Source organism: Gracilinanus agilis, chromosome 4 (assembly GCF_016433145.1).
Source record: "Gracilinanus agilis isolate LMUSP501 chromosome 4, AgileGrace, whole genome shotgun sequence".
Classification (NCBI taxonomy): Eukaryota; Metazoa; Chordata; class Mammalia; order Didelphimorphia; family Didelphidae; genus Gracilinanus; species Gracilinanus agilis.
The window spans coordinates 458,639,223-458,658,184 of record NC_058133.1 but is presented as its reverse complement, the minus strand read 5'-3'; the positions used below and the strand labels follow the sequence as shown (position 1 = coordinate 458,658,184).

The following is an 18,962-nucleotide window of genomic DNA, read 5'->3' as shown; positions in this document are numbered from 1 at the left end:
TTCACCTGACCCTACTTTGGCATCCTCCTTCCTCTTCTCATTCATTTTCTTCCTCTGAATCTCAGCCCTCGGCTTTGCTCCCCAGATCATATGAACGCTTCTGCCAGAGAATTAGGGGATCAGTTAAGAGCTGCACGGAGCTTCAGGCTCCACCTGCTGAACCCCCTTGGTCACTATTCCCAACCTCAGCCCTGCCCTGGGCACGGGTAACACGATTCAGGCTTACCGCCAGCACCGTGTTCCTTGGCCATGGCAAGCAACAGCTACAGGGATAAGGCTTTGTGGTGAATGTAAGTCAAGACGTGAAGGTAGGAAAAGTGCTGCCATTAGGCAGCTGTAGGGGGTACTGGGCCACCCTAAAACTTGCCTGAGCTTTCTCCATCCACTCAGACCAATGCCCCTTCCTTCCAGAAGAAAGAGGCAAAATGGGTCAGGCTGGCAGTGCTCAAACCTGCACAGAACTAGTTTATTAAGTAGAGGGAGAAGGCCAAACAAACCAAAAAAAAAAAAAAAAAAAACCAAAAAAAAAACTAGAATATTTACAGTGACAATCAAACTGTACAATCCAACAATTAGTAACAAGTCCTAAGTCCAGCATCTTTGTGTGTTTTTTAGAAGTCTTCAAGTAGTAAAAGCAGTTGCAGTTTTAACCCTTTGCAGGAACCAGAAGGGGAAGGGAGGACCAGGAAAGAGACGGGTAATCCAAGGCTGTAGGAAGAGCCATCCACTAGCCTAACCTCACAAGTAAGAAATGTCAACTCGCCCAGGCTGGAGCCTTTCTTCCCAGCCCACCTGCCCCAGGAGAAAATCGGTGACATCAGATTTGGTCTGCGTGCTTAGGATAAACTGACTCCAGTGAGCGGCAGCCGGCAAGATGGCAAGAAACCGGCTTCTCCCCCGAGGGGGCACCTAAGCCTGGGCCCCAAGCCAAAGCCTAGAGAAATACTAGATCCGTGACAGACATCCTCTGGGGCCAGACACAGTCCCATCCCAACACAAAAGGCAAATAAATTAAAAATAATATATATTATCTCTCTCTTCACAGGGAACGAGGGCAGGGTGCAGGGAGGGCAGATGAGGAAAGAATTGGAGAATAGTTCCTGGGACTTGGAAGAAGAGAGGCAATTCTGAGACCCCATCTTGAAGGCCACATCAGGCGATGGCAGACAAGATGAAGCCAGAGCTGAACGATGGCACGTGCCCAGAACGTAGAGCCCTCCTCACCCCAGGGCTGGCCCAGCCAGGGCTTCAGGCCTCCCCCAACACCTCTCCAGAGCAAAGGCGAGCAATGTAAACGGCCCCTCCCCAGCACGGTTTGGGCAGAAAGAAAAAAAGCACTTTTGGGTCAGCAAACTGAGCAGAAACCTTGGTTCTTGAGCACTGCCAGAGGCCTAGAGAAAAGGAAAGGGGCACCATTCCCAGCTGGGGGCACGGACTCCTGGGTCCCTTCCCCTTTTCATTTGTTCATGCAGCATCGGGGGCAGGGAGGCCGGGCCTTCTACACCCCCTCCTCCAGGCAGGGGTCTTCAGTTCTGGAAAGGACACTACCCAGGGCAACATGGTGTGTCTCTGGTCCCTTTTCCCTCAAACTGGAGCCCGCCCAGGGCTGGTGAGGCAAGCTGTCCCCCGCAGGAAGTGTGTGGCTTTGTCCTTTTCTTTTGGTGATGGCAGAAAGGGGGCAGGGAATTCCCATGCCCACCCCCCAGGACCTTCCCCTCCTCCCAGAGGCACAGCAGATGGGAAACTGGGGGGAGGCCGGGGAGAATCCTGGGAGGTCCCATCCTCTTGTGGGCAGAATAGTCAGTTTTCATCATATAAAAAATTCATCCCTGAAGACACAAGAGCAGAGATCCTTCCAGTTTTTTTTCTTCCTTTTTTTCCTCTTTTCTGAAAAAACGTTTCCTTGGAAGTGCAGCCCCAGAGGTCCAAAGTGCGTTGGGGCCAAGGGGAGATGAAGGGGGTGATTGGCACAAGATAGGCCGGGGGAGCGGGCATTCCTCCCGGCAATGCCCGGGGGCTCCTCAGATGGATGTCTCGTCACTGCTGTGGGGCAGGAAGAGGGAAGAAAGCACAAGACACCGTATGGGGCATGAGAGGGGCTGTCGAGGGAGGGGAGCCTTGGGCGTGGGGGCCACAGGCCCAGGGTTAATGCAGGAAGTTAAAGAAGAGAAATCTGGAGATGCAGGAAAGGAAAAGTGACAGAAAGGCAGAGAGCAGGTTAGTGTCAGAGCAGAGAAAGCAGAAGCTTCAAAACAGAGAAGGAAGACAGGAAAGGACCCCAAGCCCTTGCTTCCTCAGCTTCCTGGCCTGAAATCTGGATTCTCCAACCTTTGGGGCCCCCTCCCCCTTGGGTTCTCATCCCCCTCCCTCAACAGCAAACCTCTGGGCAGAGATGGCACATCTCATGCCCATGACCCCCGTCAGGGGCCCCACAGAGCCCAGGGCAACAGAGTGACCCCCAACCACTGCCACTGCCATGGGGTGGGTGACAGGAAGGAGGCAGCTTGCCCAGGCCCTGGGGGTCCACAAGAGAGGGAGGAGGCTTGCTCAGACCCCAGGGGGGCCCACAAGGGAGGGAGGAGGCTTGCCTGGGCTCTGGGGGCCCACAAGGGAAGGAGGAGGCTTGCTCAGAACCCGGGGGGACCCACAAGAGAGGGAGGAGGCTTGCTCAGACCCCGGGGGGGCCCACAAGGGAGGGAGGAGGCTTGCTCAGACCCCGGGGGGGCCCACAAGGGAGGGAGGAGGCTTGCCCGGGCCCAGCCACACACTCACTCTGAGCCTGATGAGTCCTCGTCCACTGTGCCGGCCTTGATGCTCATGGCAATGGGTGTGACCCCGTTCAGCTGCTCCTGCAGGGTCTGCCGGGGAGGGGGGCGAGGTGGGAGGGGCCCGGCCCGGCTGCCCTCGCTGGCTGAGGAGCCCCGGGAGGAGCCGGTGCCTGGCTCAGGGGGCAGTCGCAGGAGGTGGCTTTTCTCGCTGATGGTGGGCAGACACTTCTTCTTGAGTATGCCTGGAAAGGAGGGAGGAGGTAAGGGCAGGAGCAGAGGTGGATGCTGCTGAGGGCATAAACAGCTGGGGAAGGGCCCAGAGGTGGCCTGAGCATCATAGGCTCCAGCTCAGGCTGCGGGCCCCAGACCAGGGTGATAGTGTTGTCTGGCCCATCGGGGCAGAAGGCAGCAGGCTGGGGCGCAGCTCACCTTTGTGGGGCTGGGCAGTGGGGGGACAGCCAGGCAGGGGGCCCAGGGGGCCATCTCGAGACACGGCATCTCCGTTTTCCCGGAACCTGTCCTCGGGGCCGCCACCTCCATTCTCCTTGGTGGCTGTGGCAAAGTCGCTGGGCCAGGGGGCCTTCCCCGGTCCTGGGCCACTGTCAGCTGGAAGAAGGAAGAGGGGTCATCTCCCACAAGCACTCGGGCAGCTCCCCCAAGAGGAGGCTTCTCAGAGTCGTGCCTGCTGCGCCCGCCCACCCCGGCTGCCCACCTACCCTTTGGGGTACTATGCAATGGCAGCCTCTCAGCACCAGGCCCCAGCAAGCTGTCCCAGCCGGGCTCCCCGGGGAAAGCCCCATCCTCCTCTTCCTCCTCACTGTCTGACGAGTGGGTGGATGCATAGGAACCACTCTGGTCATCCTCAAGGGACAGGTCACTGTCCGAGTCTGTGTCAGGGCCTGAGCAAGGTGGGAGGAAGGGGAGGGGGTCAGAGATAGCCCCCCTCCTCTGTGTACACCTCTGCAGACAGAAGAGCTACACCCGGGGTGGAGGGGAGACAATAGGCATCTCCCCAGTGTCCACCAAAGGACCTGCAGGAGCTCACCGTGCTGCGGGTCTTGGGCTTCTAGGAACAGGACTCCTGGGTCCCCCAGCGCAGTGGGCCCTTGGCCAGTGTTCAGGCTTGATTCTTCCCTGCGGGGAGATGGGTCCACACCATGGAGGGGATCCGCGTCCCCCCAGCTCTCCCTCTGACCCATCTTCACCAAGCACTCCAGCCCCAGCACCCTGCCACATGCCCACCCTTGGGCCCATGCGTGCCTTGAGGGGGCACCTCGCTTCCCAGAGTGGGCCCATCTCTGCCCCCAGGCCCTCACCTGAGCAGGAAGGGAATGTAGCTGGGCTGACTCTTGCCCGAGCGGCTGGCGCTGTGCAGGGAGCCGGCCGAGTCTCCGTAGGGCTGGTAGAGTCGGCCATCTACGTAGGGGCTGGGGCAGTTGTAGGACTGGGGACAGAGACAAAGGTGAGCAGCGACAGCGGAAATCCCGGGGCCGGCTCTCCCTGCACCCTCCTGCAGCACTTCTCTAAGGGGAGGCCCCACGTCCCTCTGCTGTGGCTAAAAGCCTGCCTGGCCCAGGGAGCCCACATGGAAGGAAAGGATTTCTGGGGAGAAGCGGATGCTTGGAAAGGGCCTCGTCTCGCTTCAAGCCCCAACAGTATCCCGCGCCACGGGGAAGGTTTCTCTATAGGCCCTCTTCATTTCAAGTGTTTGCTAATTATTTCAAGGAAGTCCCAGGGCAGACACCCCCAGGCCCCCCACTAGCTCCCTCTTCCTCCACAAGCCAGACACTCCTGCCCCATTCTGCCTCTGGGGAACAGGGAGGAAGAAATTCAACCCAAGCAACATCCCCAAAGCATCTGCCGGGCCCTCCATGATGGGAGTGAGCAGACCCTCCCAGGACTTATGTCCTACCTCCCCCAGGTCTAGGCGCCACTCCCCAGGGCCCCCCCCCCTCACCGAGGTCAGAGTGGACTTGGTGGTCAGGGCAGGGTCAGGGCTGGGCTTGTGGCTACAGGCGAACCTCAGTGCCTTCCGGACCTCCCTGCTGAGTACTACATAGGAGAGGAAGATGAAGGGGCCCTGGAAGGAGAGGAGGGAGGAAGGGGTGTCTGGGAGTCTGGCAGCCCCAGAGCCCCCCAAGACCACACACCTCTGAAAGCTTCTGGACCCAGAGCAGCGCCCCCCTCTCCCAGCCCCAGGCCAAGCCGGCCCCCCGCTGCGGCCCCTACCTGGACGCAGTTGCAGGCTGCAAAGAGATGATGAAAGAGGAGAGCGTCGCTGTTGACGGAAAGCAGGGCCAGTAGCCACGTGGCACTGAGCAGGAGCAAGACCACAAAGGCCGAGCGCAGGCCTGAGCTGAGGAGAGAGGGGCCCTGCCTGGTGAGCCCCAGATGACTGTGGTGGGCACAGCCCCGGAGAGTGCGCCCTGCCCCCCGTGGCCACCACCCTCTACTCACACGGTGCCCTTCTTCTCGAAGCCCTGGCGCTGGGCGGCACACGAGGCACGGGCTGCCAGAAGATACAGGAAGACGCTCATCTGGGGGAGCCGGGGGTGGGAGAGAGAAGGAGCGTTACCAGGGGGAGGGGAGAGCCCGGCCCCCGCCAAGGGGTCCTGATCATCCCCCTCCTGCTGGCACATGGATCTTGGCTGTGCCCAGGGAGAGCCAGTGAGCAAGGGGGTGTTCCTGTCCACTAGGTGCCCTGGCTCTCGTGTAGTCTGGGCCTGATTGATCTCCCATTTGCTTCCAGGGGACTATAAGGAGCCCCAAAGCCGCCCGGGACCCCTTCCCACCCTCCTTCAACACGGAGAACGCCTCCTGCCCAGCCACCTGCCCTCTGAGCTCGCACCGAGACGGCGAAGGCCACGGGGCCAGCGAAACTCCAGATGAGCGTGTCGTAGATGGACAGCCAGCAGAAGTCGGGGTTCCCATAGCCCTCGGGGTCCAGTCCCACAGCAAGGCCTAGAGAAAGAGAGGAGGATCAGGGACGGGAACCGCAGCCAAGGTCTGGTTAGGGTCCCCCCGGATCTCCAGGGGCAGCCCGGGTACCTGTGATGAAGGCGGGCACTCCCCAGCCCAGCATGTAGTAGAAGCGCATGGGGCCGCTGTTGACGTCGCGCACCTCGGTGAGGGCCCGGTACAAGTGCAGGGCCTCGAGCAGAGCCCAGGAGAAGGCGCACAGGTACAGGAAGTGCAGCAGGATGGCGATGACCGTGCAGGCAAACTGTGGGGGTGGGGCACAGGCCACGACTCAGCGGCCTGAGCACCGGCGAGCCGGCCTGCCTCCTTCCCTGAAGCCAGGTGGGGGGGGGGGGCAGCTCTGGAGTTCATGAACTTGGAGGAAAGTCGTGTCTTCACTGATTTCCATCAGGGCCTCGGCCAGGCCCACAGAACAGGGAGAGCCTCTCCGCTGATGGGGCAGGGCAATGGCGGAGGGGGCTCTAGAGGGAGTTAAGGGGGTAACACAGCCACGGGAGGGGCAGGGAGCTGGGGGGAGGTGCCACGAGGGTACGAGGACTGTGGCCAGAGCTGGGGGAGGATGCTTACCGGCAGGTCAGCCTGATTGATACCCAGCAGGAAGACGAGCTGGGCCAAGCCAAGGGCTGCCACCAGGTTCCTGCGGATGCCGTGCTGGTTAGAGCGCAGGGCCCGCAGGGAGGCCAGGAAGAGGAAGGTGAGGAGCAGGGCAGCCAGCGTCACGCCCAAGGCTGCGTAGGTCACCGTCTTCAGGGGCAGGATCTCCCCGTTCTGTGGGGCGGGGGAACACGAGGCGTTCATCTCTCCCAGGGGTGCCCCTTGCCCCCAGCCCTGTGGCTTCCTCCACCCCCCAGGACCCAGTTCCCACCTCCCGGCGGGACACATCCATGAGCACGGCAAAGCTGGTCATGTGGTTACACTGGCAGCTGACGTGGCTCTCGTTCCTGAAGACCACCTCGCAGCCTCGGGCTGACCAGCCGCCTGTCCCGCTCACCCTGGGCGGGGAACAAGGCAGGAGGACATGAGCAGTCTGGGGTCAGCAAGGCGGGGAGCCGGGGGTGGGGGCTTGGAGGAGAATGGGATCGGGGCCCACCTGGCCCAGGGTGCTCTAAGGGCCCCAGCGGGGAAGGAAGGGAAGGAGGGGGTCCAGGTGAGCCTCCAGGCCTCACATCCTGGGGGAGGCCGCCCCCCACCGGCCCTGGCTCACAGAATCGAGTGATTCCAGAAGACACAGATGGGCTTGGAGCGCTCCTCAGTCTCCAGCAGCCGGAACTGCACGGTGACAGGCTTGTCCAGGGCCCGAGGCAGCTGATCCTCGTCATCATGGACGCTGATGCTCACCACTGGCGTGTTGATGACGGGACGTTTGGGGACCCTGGCAGGGAGGAAGGAGGCGGCCCCCAGGGCCACGCAGGACACACACCAACTCACCATCCCTTCCTTCCCCTGCGCACGCTCTAACAGTGACCCGAGGCAGCCATCACCCCCACAGCCCCATGTAAATGCCGGCTCTTCCTCCCGACCCTCCCACACGCACCCAGAACCCCAATGAGCAGGGTGGCCCCCGCCTGCCCTCCCCAGTTCTATGGCATCAGAGGAAGGGAAGGAATGGGGGGAGGGGGGAGGCGGGTGCCTAAGCTCACCGAAGACTGCGCTTGTCAGGGTCATAGTTGTGGGGCAGCAGCCCAGCCAGGGTGCGATAGATGATGACACTGGCCACAGCCTGGCCCTGGCTCAGCTCGGGGTGTCTCCTCTGCCGCCGCCCCAGCTCCTCTTGCTCCCGGGCCTCACCTGGCACCACTGGCCCACCTGCTGGATGATGGTCTAAGGAGGAGGAGTGAGGCTCTGAGCACAAAGACCTCTTCCCTTTCCTGAGATGCCTCCCCCAAAATCTGCAGCCAAAACTAATCCCTCCCCACAAACCCCCCTCTTCCCAGCCCCCGATGCCATCTGCCTATGAATCTGTTCCTCTGTACCTGGAAGCTTGCCCCCCACCACACAAACCTTGACTTTCTGTTGGCTTAAAAACAGATTCAGGGAGGATGACAGTTGTCTCAAGATCAGGGGGCCGCTCCCCCCGAAGTGCCTCATAGTGGGGCAGCTTGGCCCCAGCAAAGTTCCCCTTGTCCAGGCGCACAACAGAGATGACTACGGGAAGAGAAGGACACGATAGGTCAGTTCCGTCTACTCTAAGGGACAAACTAGAACCCAGAAATGCCCTTATTGAATGTGGGACTTGTGAGTTTCCCAGAAGTACCCTGGACTACCCAGGATACCCTTTCCAACTGCCTTGCCCCCACCTTCCTGGTCCCATGCCAACCCACTGGGCCTTTATGTTTAATTATTGAATGGGCCAGCCTCACTCTCCCTATTCCCTCCCCCCCAAAATCCAGAGGACTCTGTTCTGACCAATGTTGGGTGTGATGATGGTGAATGGGCTCAGGTAAGTGTGGCGCATGTTCTGGGCCAGCGCACTGGCATAGGCCTCATAGTGGTGCAGCAACCAGGCCGTGCCACCCTCCGTCTGCTGAATCAGTTCCCAGTGACGCTTATTGCCAACATCGAGAAGGGAACTGCCAACCCTCAACAGATTCTATGAGACAGAGTTGCAGAAGGGAACAAAATCAATCTGTGGAGAACCAGCTCTCCTCACCGCCCCCCCCTCCAGCATGGCAGCGGGCAAAGGAAGACCACTCTTGGGCATTCCCGCCACCTCCTCTTCTCCCCTTCATCCAGGATCAAGATCATCTCCTCCAGGTGTCTTTCCTTCTGTGTCCTAACCTAGCTATCCGCCATGAGCCCCGATGACACGTCTTCCATCCTGTTTGTTCTGACCAGTCTGGGGCCTGGGCCCTGCTCCCCGCTCTCCTCCCACCATGCCCAGGACGGGAATCTGCCTGGTGGAAGCCTCTCCTGACTCATAGCTGCCTGGTCCATCCCTGAAGTTACTCCTCTGTGCCCACCTCAGTGAAGTGCACATCCTGGGTGGCAGCCAGTCCAAAGCCCCTCTGGACGCTCTCGTGGGCCAGAAGTTTAGTGGCCAGCTGGTAGGCCACTTTGACATCACTGCCAAAGTAGCCAGCAGTGTGCTGGGTGGCATTCCGGAGCAGTACTGCCAAGCGCTGGGAGCGCCCGGCATCTAAGCCCGACTCGTTCCTCTGTAGTCGTTCAGCCTGGGGACATGGGCACAGGGAAAGTGGAGGGCGATGAGATGGGGAATGAGATGATGAACCTTCACACAGGTCAGTTCACCTGCCCCAAGCTCCCAATACCAGTGGCCGCAGGGGCTACTCAGGAGCTAAGGGCCTCATCCAGGGCCCCAGAGCAAGGGGCACAGCAGGACTTGAAGCTGGACTGCCCGTACTCCCTGGCTAGCACATTACTCCCGATACTGCAGTGAGTACTGCAGGGATCCAGCAGTTGGGGTCACTGACAAGCAGGACCACAGTCTCCCTGCCTTCTTGTGAAGTAAAAGGGGGTAGATGGAGAGCTGTGTGTCCCATGTCCATGAGTTAACAAGGGGAGGACAAACATTAGAAATTCCAGTCAAACCACCTCACGCCCATGGGACTGGCAAAGCTGCCAAAAGGGGGAATGCCCAATGCTGGACGGGATATGGGAGAGCAGGTCACAGGTGCCCTTTGGTGGAGCTTTGGCCTGGCCTGGCCCTTCTGAAAGCCAGTCATGAACTATGTCCAAAAAGTTATGAACCTGGGCATGCCCTGTGACCCAGGGATCCACTCCTGGATCCAGACCTTGAAGAGGAAGAGGGCCCAGGGACACAGAAATAATTGTCACAGCAAAGAACCAGAGCCTGAAAAAGAGATGAGCATCCACAGGGGCAGTGGCTGAGCAAGGAATGGCCTCTAAGAAATGAGGAAGACTACCTGGGAAGACATCTATGAACGGATGCATAGCAAAGGGAGTAGAACCAGAACCATTTATATAACAACCATATCAGGCTGCCCAGCACTCTGTCCACTGTGCCATCTAGCTGCCTCTATTCCCACCTGGCAGAGAATGTGTTTTGCTTCACTATACATATTTACCATGGGTTTGCTTTTTTTTGCTTTGGGTGGTGGAAGGGAAATGGAAGAGAATAAATTTGGAACTGAAAATTAAAAAAAAAAATACGAGTGCTATTACCTATAAATTCTGCTTCTCATATAGTATTATTTCTTTTGGAGCTAATGGCCAGGAAACAATGGCTGTTGAGAAAGGATGCCCCTGTGCCCCTCTCCCTCCCAGGGTCACAGATCTAGAGTGGACCTCAGAGGTTGCTGTCTCTCATCTTAAAGCCCAGGACTCCAGGGAGGTCCCGAAGCCTGGGAAGACTGTCAGAAGCAGGCCTCTCTTTCTGGAACATGCCAAGGTCTGTCTGTCTGTCCCCTAGGTGCCCCCCTCTCCACGTTGAGGAGCAGAAGGGCAGGAATGCTGAGCAGGGGAAGGGGAGCCACTCACAAAGCCCTTCAGCTCCGAGAAGGTGACTGAAGTACAGTTGAAGAGGTCAGGGGGCAGCCATCCTCGGTGCTCGTCACAGTGCCGCACTGCTGTCCCTGATGGGGGGCAGAAGGTGAGGGGCCGCAGTGGGCAGAGAGGAAGGAGGAGGGAGCTCTCTGGAGACCCAGGCCCAGCTGGGGCTCCTGTCTTTGGACGTTCTTGGCCTCCATGCCATCACGTACCCAAGTTCTCCCCTCTTCTTCTATCAAATCAAAGCCCTTTCAAGGTCAAGTATGGGGTGGTGGCTAGCACACTGGGGGACTACTGGGGGAAACCTGGGTTAGAATTCTGCCCCCAGAGCTCTCATCTGGAAGTTCCCTCCATTGAGGTAATCCTAGTTCTTTCTGGAATTAACGAGCCCTTAGTAAGAGTTTTATATAAACTCTCTCATTTTCCTCCAGGGTTATAGACAGGGCCAAGTTGAGGCCTGTGAGTTCACTAGAATAGGAACTGCAGCACTGAGAAGTTAAGGGGCTTCCAGGGTCCTGAAGCCATGATGCATATAGAGGCAGAATTGGAATCCAGGTGGCAGGCCTATAGCTGGTTCTTTATCCCACCAAACCTTCCCTCTCTGACACCCCCGCTTAAGAGCAGCATAGAAAGAGGCAGGGATGACTCCCCCTTCCATACTCTCCATTCTCTCCAGGGCAAGGAGCATGGCAGGGCCAGCTGTCCCAGAGCCCTGGACCTAGCAAGGGCTCCTGAAACATCTGCAGTTAACTGAAATGAAGCGCTAGAGAGCGGAGGACAGAGCAGGGCCTCTGATGGCCTGTCCTGGGGCCTGTGGCCGCAGGAAGCTTCCTGCCCTGGCCTCACCTACGGGGTGAAGGGGATGGTGGTGGGGTGAGCCCTGAACTGGGGCACAAAGGCTCCTCCCAGCTCAGCAGGGCCCAAGGGTGAATGGTATCCCAGGGCAGGAAAACTTACCGAAGGAGCCCTTGGGGCAGGGTGCTGCGGCAGGCAGCCCAAATCGGGTCCGAGGCCACCAGATGCCAGCTTCAATTGCTCTCGGGCAGCTGTCGTAATTCACTGCAATGGGAGAGAGGATTACTGGCGGCGGGGATGGGGGCACCCTCTCCTCCCATAGCCATGCCAGGGGCACAGGGCGGCTCCCTCGGCGGGGAGCTCCTCATGTCTTTTCCTGGGAAGGGGCCGGCCGGCAGTGGCTTGATGTCTGCCCAGAAGCCCTGGAAGCTGGGGCAGTTAGTGCAGCCCAGCTAGCGCACCTCCCGGTATCCCCACAGGGGGACGCAGCCACTCTGTCTCCCATAACCTGCATACTCACCTTCGCAGCCATTGGCCGTCACCTCAGCGAAGGGGTTGTCGCAGCGGTCACACTGGCGCCCGATGACACCCGGCTTGCACGGGCACTGGCCATCCTCTGGATCACAGACGCGGGACAGAGAACCGGTGGGGTAACAATCACACAGGAGGCACGCGGGGCTGCCCAGGGGCCGATAGTGATTCTCCTAATGGGGAGGAGCAGAGGAAAGGGAGAGGATGAGGATGAGGAAGAAGCTCTCTTCCCTCCCTGTCCTGATGCCTTCTCCCTTGGGGCTGAGGGCAGCAGGGGGGCTGGGGGGAGCGAGGGGGTCAGCGGGGACGGGCAGGTCCGCAGAGCGGCCCCCACACACCTTGCAACGGCATTCCCCACTGGTCTTGTTACAGTCGGGGTCGAAGCCTTGGCTGACGTCACAGTTGCACGGGCCACACATGGGATGCCCCCACCAGCCTCGAGGGCACGGCTGGTCGATCCTGCAGGAAAGAGGCCCCCCAGACATAAGTGGCAAAGTCCCACCGTGCACACTGGCAGGGCCTGATATGGCTGGGGGTGCCAGGCTCACGCAGGGGCCCGGCCTGTCCCCCTTGTGGGGAGTGAGGCTGCAGTCAGAAGCGATGCTCCTCCAGGGCAGGAAGAGTATTTTTCTGCTGACTTCTGGATGAGGCCATTCCTCACTGCCCCCAGCTGCTGAGCTCCTTGAATGGGTCATGTCTAACAGTCTGGGGCCTGACATTTAGGATTCCCATCTTACAGAAGTGGCTCATCCAGGGTCATTGCTTCTAAGTGCTGACACAGATTCTGGACTCGAGTCTTCCTGACTCCAAGCTGAGTATCCTCGCCATAGTGCCAGCAATGGCTACAGCAGGGACTCCTTTTTATCTTTTCATCCCCAGCACCTGACAGAGATGGCACGTCTACACCTGGTTTCACTGGTATCAGGAATTCCTGATGAAGAAACTCCCTCTTGGCAGGGGCAGACCCCTGTCTGATCTGCAGCAGGTCTGGGGGGGCCCCAGGCACTGAGGCTCAGAGCGCCAACAAGGGCTTGGCTTGGGCTGCTTCTCCATCGGCTACACCAGGTGGCCTGTACCTGGCGTGCAGTCAGCGACGAACAAACATGTTCCCATGAGAGCAGGGGTGTTTCCTGCCCCCATTTGGCCCTCCTACCGAACTGGGCATTAGGGCCTCTGCAAAGGCCTCTGAGGTCTTCTGGCCACCCTCAACTGGAAATCCCCTCATGACTTTCCAGCCTCCCACAGAGACTCCCGAGCCCCAGGAGCTGCCAAGCCTTCCTGCGCCCCAACCCACCTGGTCTCACAGTACGGCCCAAAGTAGTTGTGGGGACACTCGCAGGTGTAGCCATGAGGAGCGCTGGGTTTCCGGGTACACACGGACTGGTGCTCGCAGGGGTTCAGGGTACAGACATTGGCACAGCTATCGCCGTAGTAACCTGAGGGCACAGACTCGGGCATCAGGGCTCCGTCCTTGCGGCCTCGGTTCTCGGCTCGGCTCCCCCTCCCCGCTCCCGTTCAGTACCAGGATCGCAGCTGCAGGAGTAGCTGTCCCAGTCGTCGCTGCAGTAGCTGTTAGGCGGGCAGGGGTTTGAGTCACAGGGATCGGGGAGGCTGCAGCCCTGCTCCACATTGGCACGCTCCGCTCTGCTGGGGTCGAGGCTGCTGGCACCATCTGCTGCCTCACCCACTCTCACGCCCTGGGGGGGGGGCAGCGCTGAGATGAAGCAGGGCCACCTCAATAGGAAGGCTGCCGCCCCCATGTCCCTCCCCGGCGCTCACCTGCATGCAGCCCCGGAAACCCTGGGCCACGGTCCCACCAGGTCCGGCCACAGCACCCACAGTGACGTTGGTGAGGTGCAGCCCGTGCAGCCTGGGACCGAGGTTGCCCTCGGCCTGCTGCTGCCCATAGTCAAAGGACAGGACGGCATGGCCGGGTTCTCTGGCTCCTCCGCTGACTCCAAGGACGAGCTGCACGTGGTGCCAGTCCCCATCATTAGCCCTGCCTGGCTCCAGCCGAAGAGAGGAGGTTTGGACCCCAGTGCCCTCTACGCTCAGCATCACGTGGCCCTCCCTCATCTGGGGCAGGGCGAGAGCAGAGAAGAATGTCAGGAAACAGCTTCTACCCACCCTGCCCATTCCAAATGGCCCCCAACCTAGGCCACCTCCAGAATGGGCACAGAGTGTTTTAATCCACATGCCCAGCAGATGGCACTGGTTGTCCATCCCTAAGAAGATGAGGGCCTTCCTAGGTCTTTACCCCATTTCTAATCCAAAGCCCTCATCCCTGCTTTTACCCCGTGAGCCATCCCCTGGGCTCTAGTCCTTGTCATTCCCCAAACCACCCTGAATGTCCACCTGTAGGGTGATGGTACTGTGCCCTCTGGTGATCCCTTGCAGGAGGACGCCATCCGCCTGGCGGGTACGGAACATGAGGCTGAGGTGCCAGGACTGGGTAATGGGAAGTGCCAAGCCATGCCAGGCCATTAGGCTCCTACCCAGGAAGCGCTGAGGATTCGCCATCTCTGGAGAAGTCAAGGAAATGGGACAATGGATGGAGAATTTGGGGAAAAAATGGTTAAAGTAATCAGGGGAACTTTTCTGCCTTAGGGAGGGGATTGTGGAGCACAGCTGTCCATTTCGGGCATATCCTTTCTCTGCTCACTCTCCCCCAGCCCCAGCCCTAGCCCCAGCCCCAGCCCCAGCCCCAGCCCCAGAATCCTCTCCCCACCACACCCTAAGAGCCAAGCTCAGACCCGCAGTCTGGCTGGGCTCATTGTCTCCTCCGCTGCCCACCCCAGGGCAGCTTCGCCCAGGCAAGCTTTTCCACCCACAGACAGACTCAATTTGTCTCTGAGACATCAGGGCTCCTGAGCTTGGAGGAGCAAGTAGCACAGTCAGAGTGAGTGGAGCCTGCCCCATGCTCAGCCCTAACTTGCAGGCTTACCTTGGGCACAACTCTTGCCCCCATAGCCCAGGGGGCACTCGCAGCTGAATGTGTCCCACTGATTGACACAGGTGCCCCCATTGTGGCAGGTGTTGCTGTCACATACATTCTTCTTGGCTGGGCACCCTGGAAGAGAGAGACAGTCTCAAAGTGGGTCTGGTGCCTGGGCAGCCCTGGCAGGGCTGTGCCAAGGAAGAGTCCTCCCTGCCACTGCCTGCCCGTTCCTACCAGGCATAGTGCCATTGTTGGCAATGAAGTCAGCCATGTCCACGCGCCGACTATCCACCTGCAGGTTTCGCATACAGCCCACAAAGTGGCGGGTGCGGATGGGAAAACTCTCAGGCAGGTCAGGGACTCCTCCCAGCAGCAAGGGACCTGTGAGATCCAGGGACCTGATCCAGACATCACAGAAGGGAAGAAATAAAGGGAAGAGGCAGCAGACTTTTGAATCCTTTTCCCTACCCTTCCCAAAGCTCCCCAAGTCCTGACTACCAGCTGGTCTGGGCCCAGACTCTAGAAAGGGTGCCTGGCAATGCTGGGCATGACTGATGATAGGAGATCACAGCAGGAAGATGATCTGACCTGTGCTCAGGCCCCTCTAACTCCTCTGCTATCCCCTAACCTCATTCTTTCTCTCCCCTGCCCGTGTTCTCCCCCAATGTTTGACAAGGCTGGTAGGGAAGAGGAAAAGAAGGGAAGAAGATGTGCAGGGCCCTGGTGCCCAGCCTCTGACCCCCACCCCACCCCCTCTTACTTTTTGCTGCCAGCCTGGGTGCCCTGGGCAGCACAGGAATAATTTCCCAGGACGGCTCCAAAGCGCAGTGCCACGCCAGGATCACAATCATCCACTGTAACCACGGCCACTTTCAGTTCAGAAGGACCCTGTGGGAGTCCAGAACGCCCCAGCAGAGGCTATGGAGGAGATGGAGGAGAAAGGGTCAAGCTGGGGCAGGGGCACAGATACCCCAATACCTAGGCATGCTCCATCCCTTCATTGTGTCCTCCCTCTAGCACCATCTACGGGACACTGAGGGTGTTGAGGATGGAGGTGAAAAGTGACAGGCTCAGAACTGACCCTATGACAGAAGGTAAAGGTGGGGAGAGGGTGGGGGAGGGAGAGAAGAAGGGAGGGAGGGAGAAGGAGGAAAGAAGGGAGGGACGGAGCGAGGGAAGGAAGGAAGGACAGGGTCCACGAGCCTCACCTTATTGTAGTACTGCAATTGGACGGTGTGCCACTGGCCATCACTGACCCCTCCAGGGATGAATGGGGACACGGTGGTCGTTGATTCTCCTGAGAAAAGGAATACCAAGTGAACCAGAGCCCTGAGGGCTCGGGCATACTGGTGAAGTAGAGGAGCTAGCAGGAAGGGCACCTTGGGGTGGCATGCTGTCCTCAGGAGAGGGAAGCAGGGCCAAGTTTGAGCAAGGCCTGCAATGAATGCATGGGGCACGGGGAGACAACAAAGAGCAAAGAAATTCAGACCAAGGTGGAGGAGGGTGGCGGGGATTGAGGGGGCACACCTGCAGAGAAAGTGAGCTGGACTTGTTCCTGAATCACTTCAAGGGCCACAAAGTCATGCTTTTCATTGAAGCGCCCATTGTACAGAAGAAGCCCATCTCTCTCCTTTGTGGCAAACCTGCTTGTGGGATGCAGAGAGGGTTAAGAAATACACGGGAGGTGGTAGAAAGTAAACCATCAGGTGGGCTAGAATGAGAGTAGGCAGGCCTGCCAGAGCTGTCAGGGCTGAGAACTGGGGGAGAAGAGCTATGGGGAGGGGGTGGGTGCCTGCGGGGAACCAGGAGGCTGCCCCATCCCTGATGAATGGCCTCCTTTCTTCCAAGGACTGCCTTGGAGAGATGACAAGCAGAAACAGGTTCATGATGAACTTCTACTAGGTGGGAACACAAGAGACTTGGGTTCTGGGCTTTGCTCTGCCAATGACTTGTTTGACCACCACAGCAGGAGGGCCCAGCTTCACCCCACTGACCTCCCTGAGAGAGCTGGTGTGAGAATCATGTGAGATCGCTGATGGGAAACTAATAGAGAAACTATGAGTCACTGTGGAAATGTCAGGGAGAATGACTGTTCCTAGTGCTCTGGGCCAGAACCAAGAGAAGTGACTGCTCAACATCTGGGGGGCCAAACCAAGGAATACTTTTATTATTACTTCTTATAAATGCTTTTATGTGTAAAGATAGGTCTGAGAGCAATGCAATGGGGGGCTGGCCTGAAGCCCCTCCTCTGACCCATCTCAACCACCTGACCCTTAGAAGTCACACCCTCAGGGCTCTGAGCACTTCACCAGAATAACAGGAGAGAAGTTGTGGAGGCAGTGTCCTCACCCAGGAATTTTTCAGATCAATGAAATTACAAGTCCCACCTTCCTATTCTTATAAATACATAAGCTTTCCCCCTTTATGCCCTTACCTTTCATCTTCCAGAATCAAGTAGAGCGGTAAGGACTAGGCAGTGGGGGTTAAGTGACTTGCCCAGGGTCATACAGCCAAGAAGTGTCTGAGGCCAGATTTGAACCCAGGACCTCCTATCTCTTGGCCTGGCTCTCAATCCACTGAGACACCCCAGCGCTCCACAGTTAGAATATAAGCTTTTAATGTGCCCAAAGTCCTCTCCTAATAGCACACAGTTATTTTGTAGTAAGTCGAGATTTATGTGTTAAAGAAAAGGGTCACCATTGCTGATGGACAGTGATAATAACAGCTCACATTCCAAACAGCATCATAAAACTTCCAAAGTGCTTTACATAGATTATCTCATGTCCTCCCAAGAGACTGAGAAAGGGATGTTATTATCTCCACTTTACAGTTGATGAAATTGGGGCTAAGAGACTTTTGCCCAGGGTCAGACAGCCACTTAACATCAGAAATGGAATTTGAACCTAGGTCTTCTGGGCTCCGAGCCCATTATTCTATCCATACGTCATACTGCCTCTTAGAAATTAATTTTAAACTTATGGATAAGGATGAGGGGAAGTTATACAATTTCCCAAAGTTGTCTAGGGTCTAGGAGCTCCTGGTTTAGACTCCAGCCCCAGCATTTCTCCCAGTTCCCCCAATCCCTTTTCTCTGGGGCTCTCCCCTCCCTGATCTGGACCTGCTCCCTATCATCACTCACGTGAGGGCCAAGGTGAAATGGAAGCGCTGCCGAAGACCTCGAAGGGTAAGGAAGGATCGAGCCGGGAAGCTGCGCGTGGTCACTTGGCAGTAAGGTTTCTCATAGTCACCTGATGGGCAGTCACATTTGAAGCCCCCAACCAGCAAGTTGACACAGGTGCCTCCATTCTTGCAGACTCCAGGGGCACATCGGCCTGAGCGGGCGCTCACCTCACAGTGCTCTCCTGGGACAACAGGAGAGGTGGGGATGAGCAGCCCCCTCAGCCCCAGGGCATATCCCAGCCCCAGGATGCTGCCATCAAAGACCTGAGGTGCCCAAAAGGATTCAAGGACCTCAATGCTCCCAACATCCTCCTTTTCCCAAAACCCCATGTCCTGAATCCCACTGGATTTCCAACACTCCCTGTTTATTCCCCTCCTCTTCTCTATCCCCCACATTGTTGCACCACCAGACCCCCTCCTATATGCAGCACCACCCTGTCCCTGACCCAATCCTCAACCTTACAGATGTATACCTTGCCCACTCTCTTCCCAAATCTCCATCCCCTCATCCTCCTCAGCTTTATATCCCCACCCCCTGCTGTACCATCTTCATAATTCCTTAACTCTCATTGCACGCTAGACCAAGCTCCAATCCTGTGTCCCCCATGACCTGTGGCAGGCCTGTTCTGCTGTGTCTGACTCTCCCTTAACTCTCACCTGCCGAGTCCAACCAGTTAGCACTTAGTATGTTATGGTGACTCTGAAGACTGAATGGAAATTGACCCTGGCCTTCCAGAGCTTAGAACAGAAGCTAGCAGAACGTACTGGCGGGATCCGACGTGTCCAGAGAAGCAAGGACCCGCTAGTACAGGCTTTTATCGCCTCTTCCCTGGACCACCTTCTAATTGGTCTTCTCCTCCCTCCAAACCATCCTATGCTCAGTGACTCCAGCAATGTCCCTGGCCACATCACCACCTGCTGACTGAACTGCAGGGGCTCCCGAGTGTCTCCAGGACCAAACATAAGATAGTGTTTGGTGCTTAATGAAATCCCTTCAAGTTCTGGTTCCTTCTACATCCGAGTCATACTCTATTTGCCTCCCCATTGTGATCGGGTGCCCTCTGAGATCACCCCACATTCATGCAGCGAACATACAAAGTGCTCTGCACATTTCACGTGGTCTCTCCTGTTCAACCAAGTCTGTGGTGACTCAAAGCTAGTCAGAATGGCTAGCACAGCAGATGGCAGAGCTGGGGTGAAAAAAAGATGTAACAGACTAGAAAGTTGGGTCGAATCTAATAAAGATGAAGACTGAACCCTGAATTCCATTGGTACAAGGAACTCCGAAGGGAGAAAACTCCCTC

General features: G+C 57.8%; 1 protein-coding gene across 1 annotated transcript in view; it reads right to left on the bottom strand.

Moving 5' to 3' along the window:
* Positions 1-2,055: 2,055 nt before the first annotated feature.
* The window catches only part of CELSR2 (cadherin EGF LAG seven-pass G-type receptor 2), a 33,066-nt gene continuing 16,159 nt past the window's right edge, over positions 2,056-18,962 (bottom strand). The window contains exons 3-34 of the mRNA XM_044675505.1: positions 17,618-17,840; positions 16,006-16,121; positions 15,687-15,775; positions 15,239-15,396; positions 14,713-14,876; positions 14,485-14,610; positions 13,896-14,062; positions 13,320-13,616; positions 13,063-13,237; positions 12,835-12,976; positions 11,879-11,999; positions 11,530-11,713; positions 11,172-11,273; positions 10,206-10,300; positions 8,708-8,917; positions 8,154-8,337; positions 7,749-7,892; positions 7,388-7,553; positions 6,952-7,119; positions 6,613-6,739; positions 6,315-6,515; positions 5,817-5,991; positions 5,617-5,729; positions 5,226-5,305; positions 4,998-5,124; positions 4,726-4,848; positions 4,085-4,212; positions 3,814-3,902; positions 3,481-3,667; positions 3,198-3,367; positions 2,773-3,010; positions 2,056-2,173 (exon numbers count right to left, since the gene is read on the bottom strand). Coding sequence (XP_044531440.1) covers positions 2,146-2,173; positions 2,773-3,010; positions 3,198-3,367; positions 3,481-3,667; positions 3,814-3,902; positions 4,085-4,212; positions 4,726-4,848; positions 4,998-5,124; positions 5,226-5,305; positions 5,617-5,729; positions 5,817-5,991; positions 6,315-6,515; positions 6,613-6,739; positions 6,952-7,119; positions 7,388-7,553; positions 7,749-7,892; positions 8,154-8,337; positions 8,708-8,917; positions 10,206-10,300; positions 11,172-11,273; positions 11,530-11,713; positions 11,879-11,999; positions 12,835-12,976; positions 13,063-13,237; positions 13,320-13,616; positions 13,896-14,062; positions 14,485-14,610; positions 14,713-14,876; positions 15,239-15,396; positions 15,687-15,775; positions 16,006-16,121; positions 17,618-17,840 — 4,817 coding nt within the window. The 3' untranslated portion in view covers positions 2,056-2,145. The remainder of the gene's footprint in view (positions 2,174-2,772; positions 3,011-3,197; positions 3,368-3,480; positions 3,668-3,813; positions 3,903-4,084; positions 4,213-4,725; positions 4,849-4,997; positions 5,125-5,225; positions 5,306-5,616; positions 5,730-5,816; positions 5,992-6,314; positions 6,516-6,612; positions 6,740-6,951; positions 7,120-7,387; positions 7,554-7,748; positions 7,893-8,153; positions 8,338-8,707; positions 8,918-10,205; positions 10,301-11,171; positions 11,274-11,529; positions 11,714-11,878; positions 12,000-12,834; positions 12,977-13,062; positions 13,238-13,319; positions 13,617-13,895; positions 14,063-14,484; positions 14,611-14,712; positions 14,877-15,238; positions 15,397-15,686; positions 15,776-16,005; positions 16,122-17,617; positions 17,841-18,962) is intronic.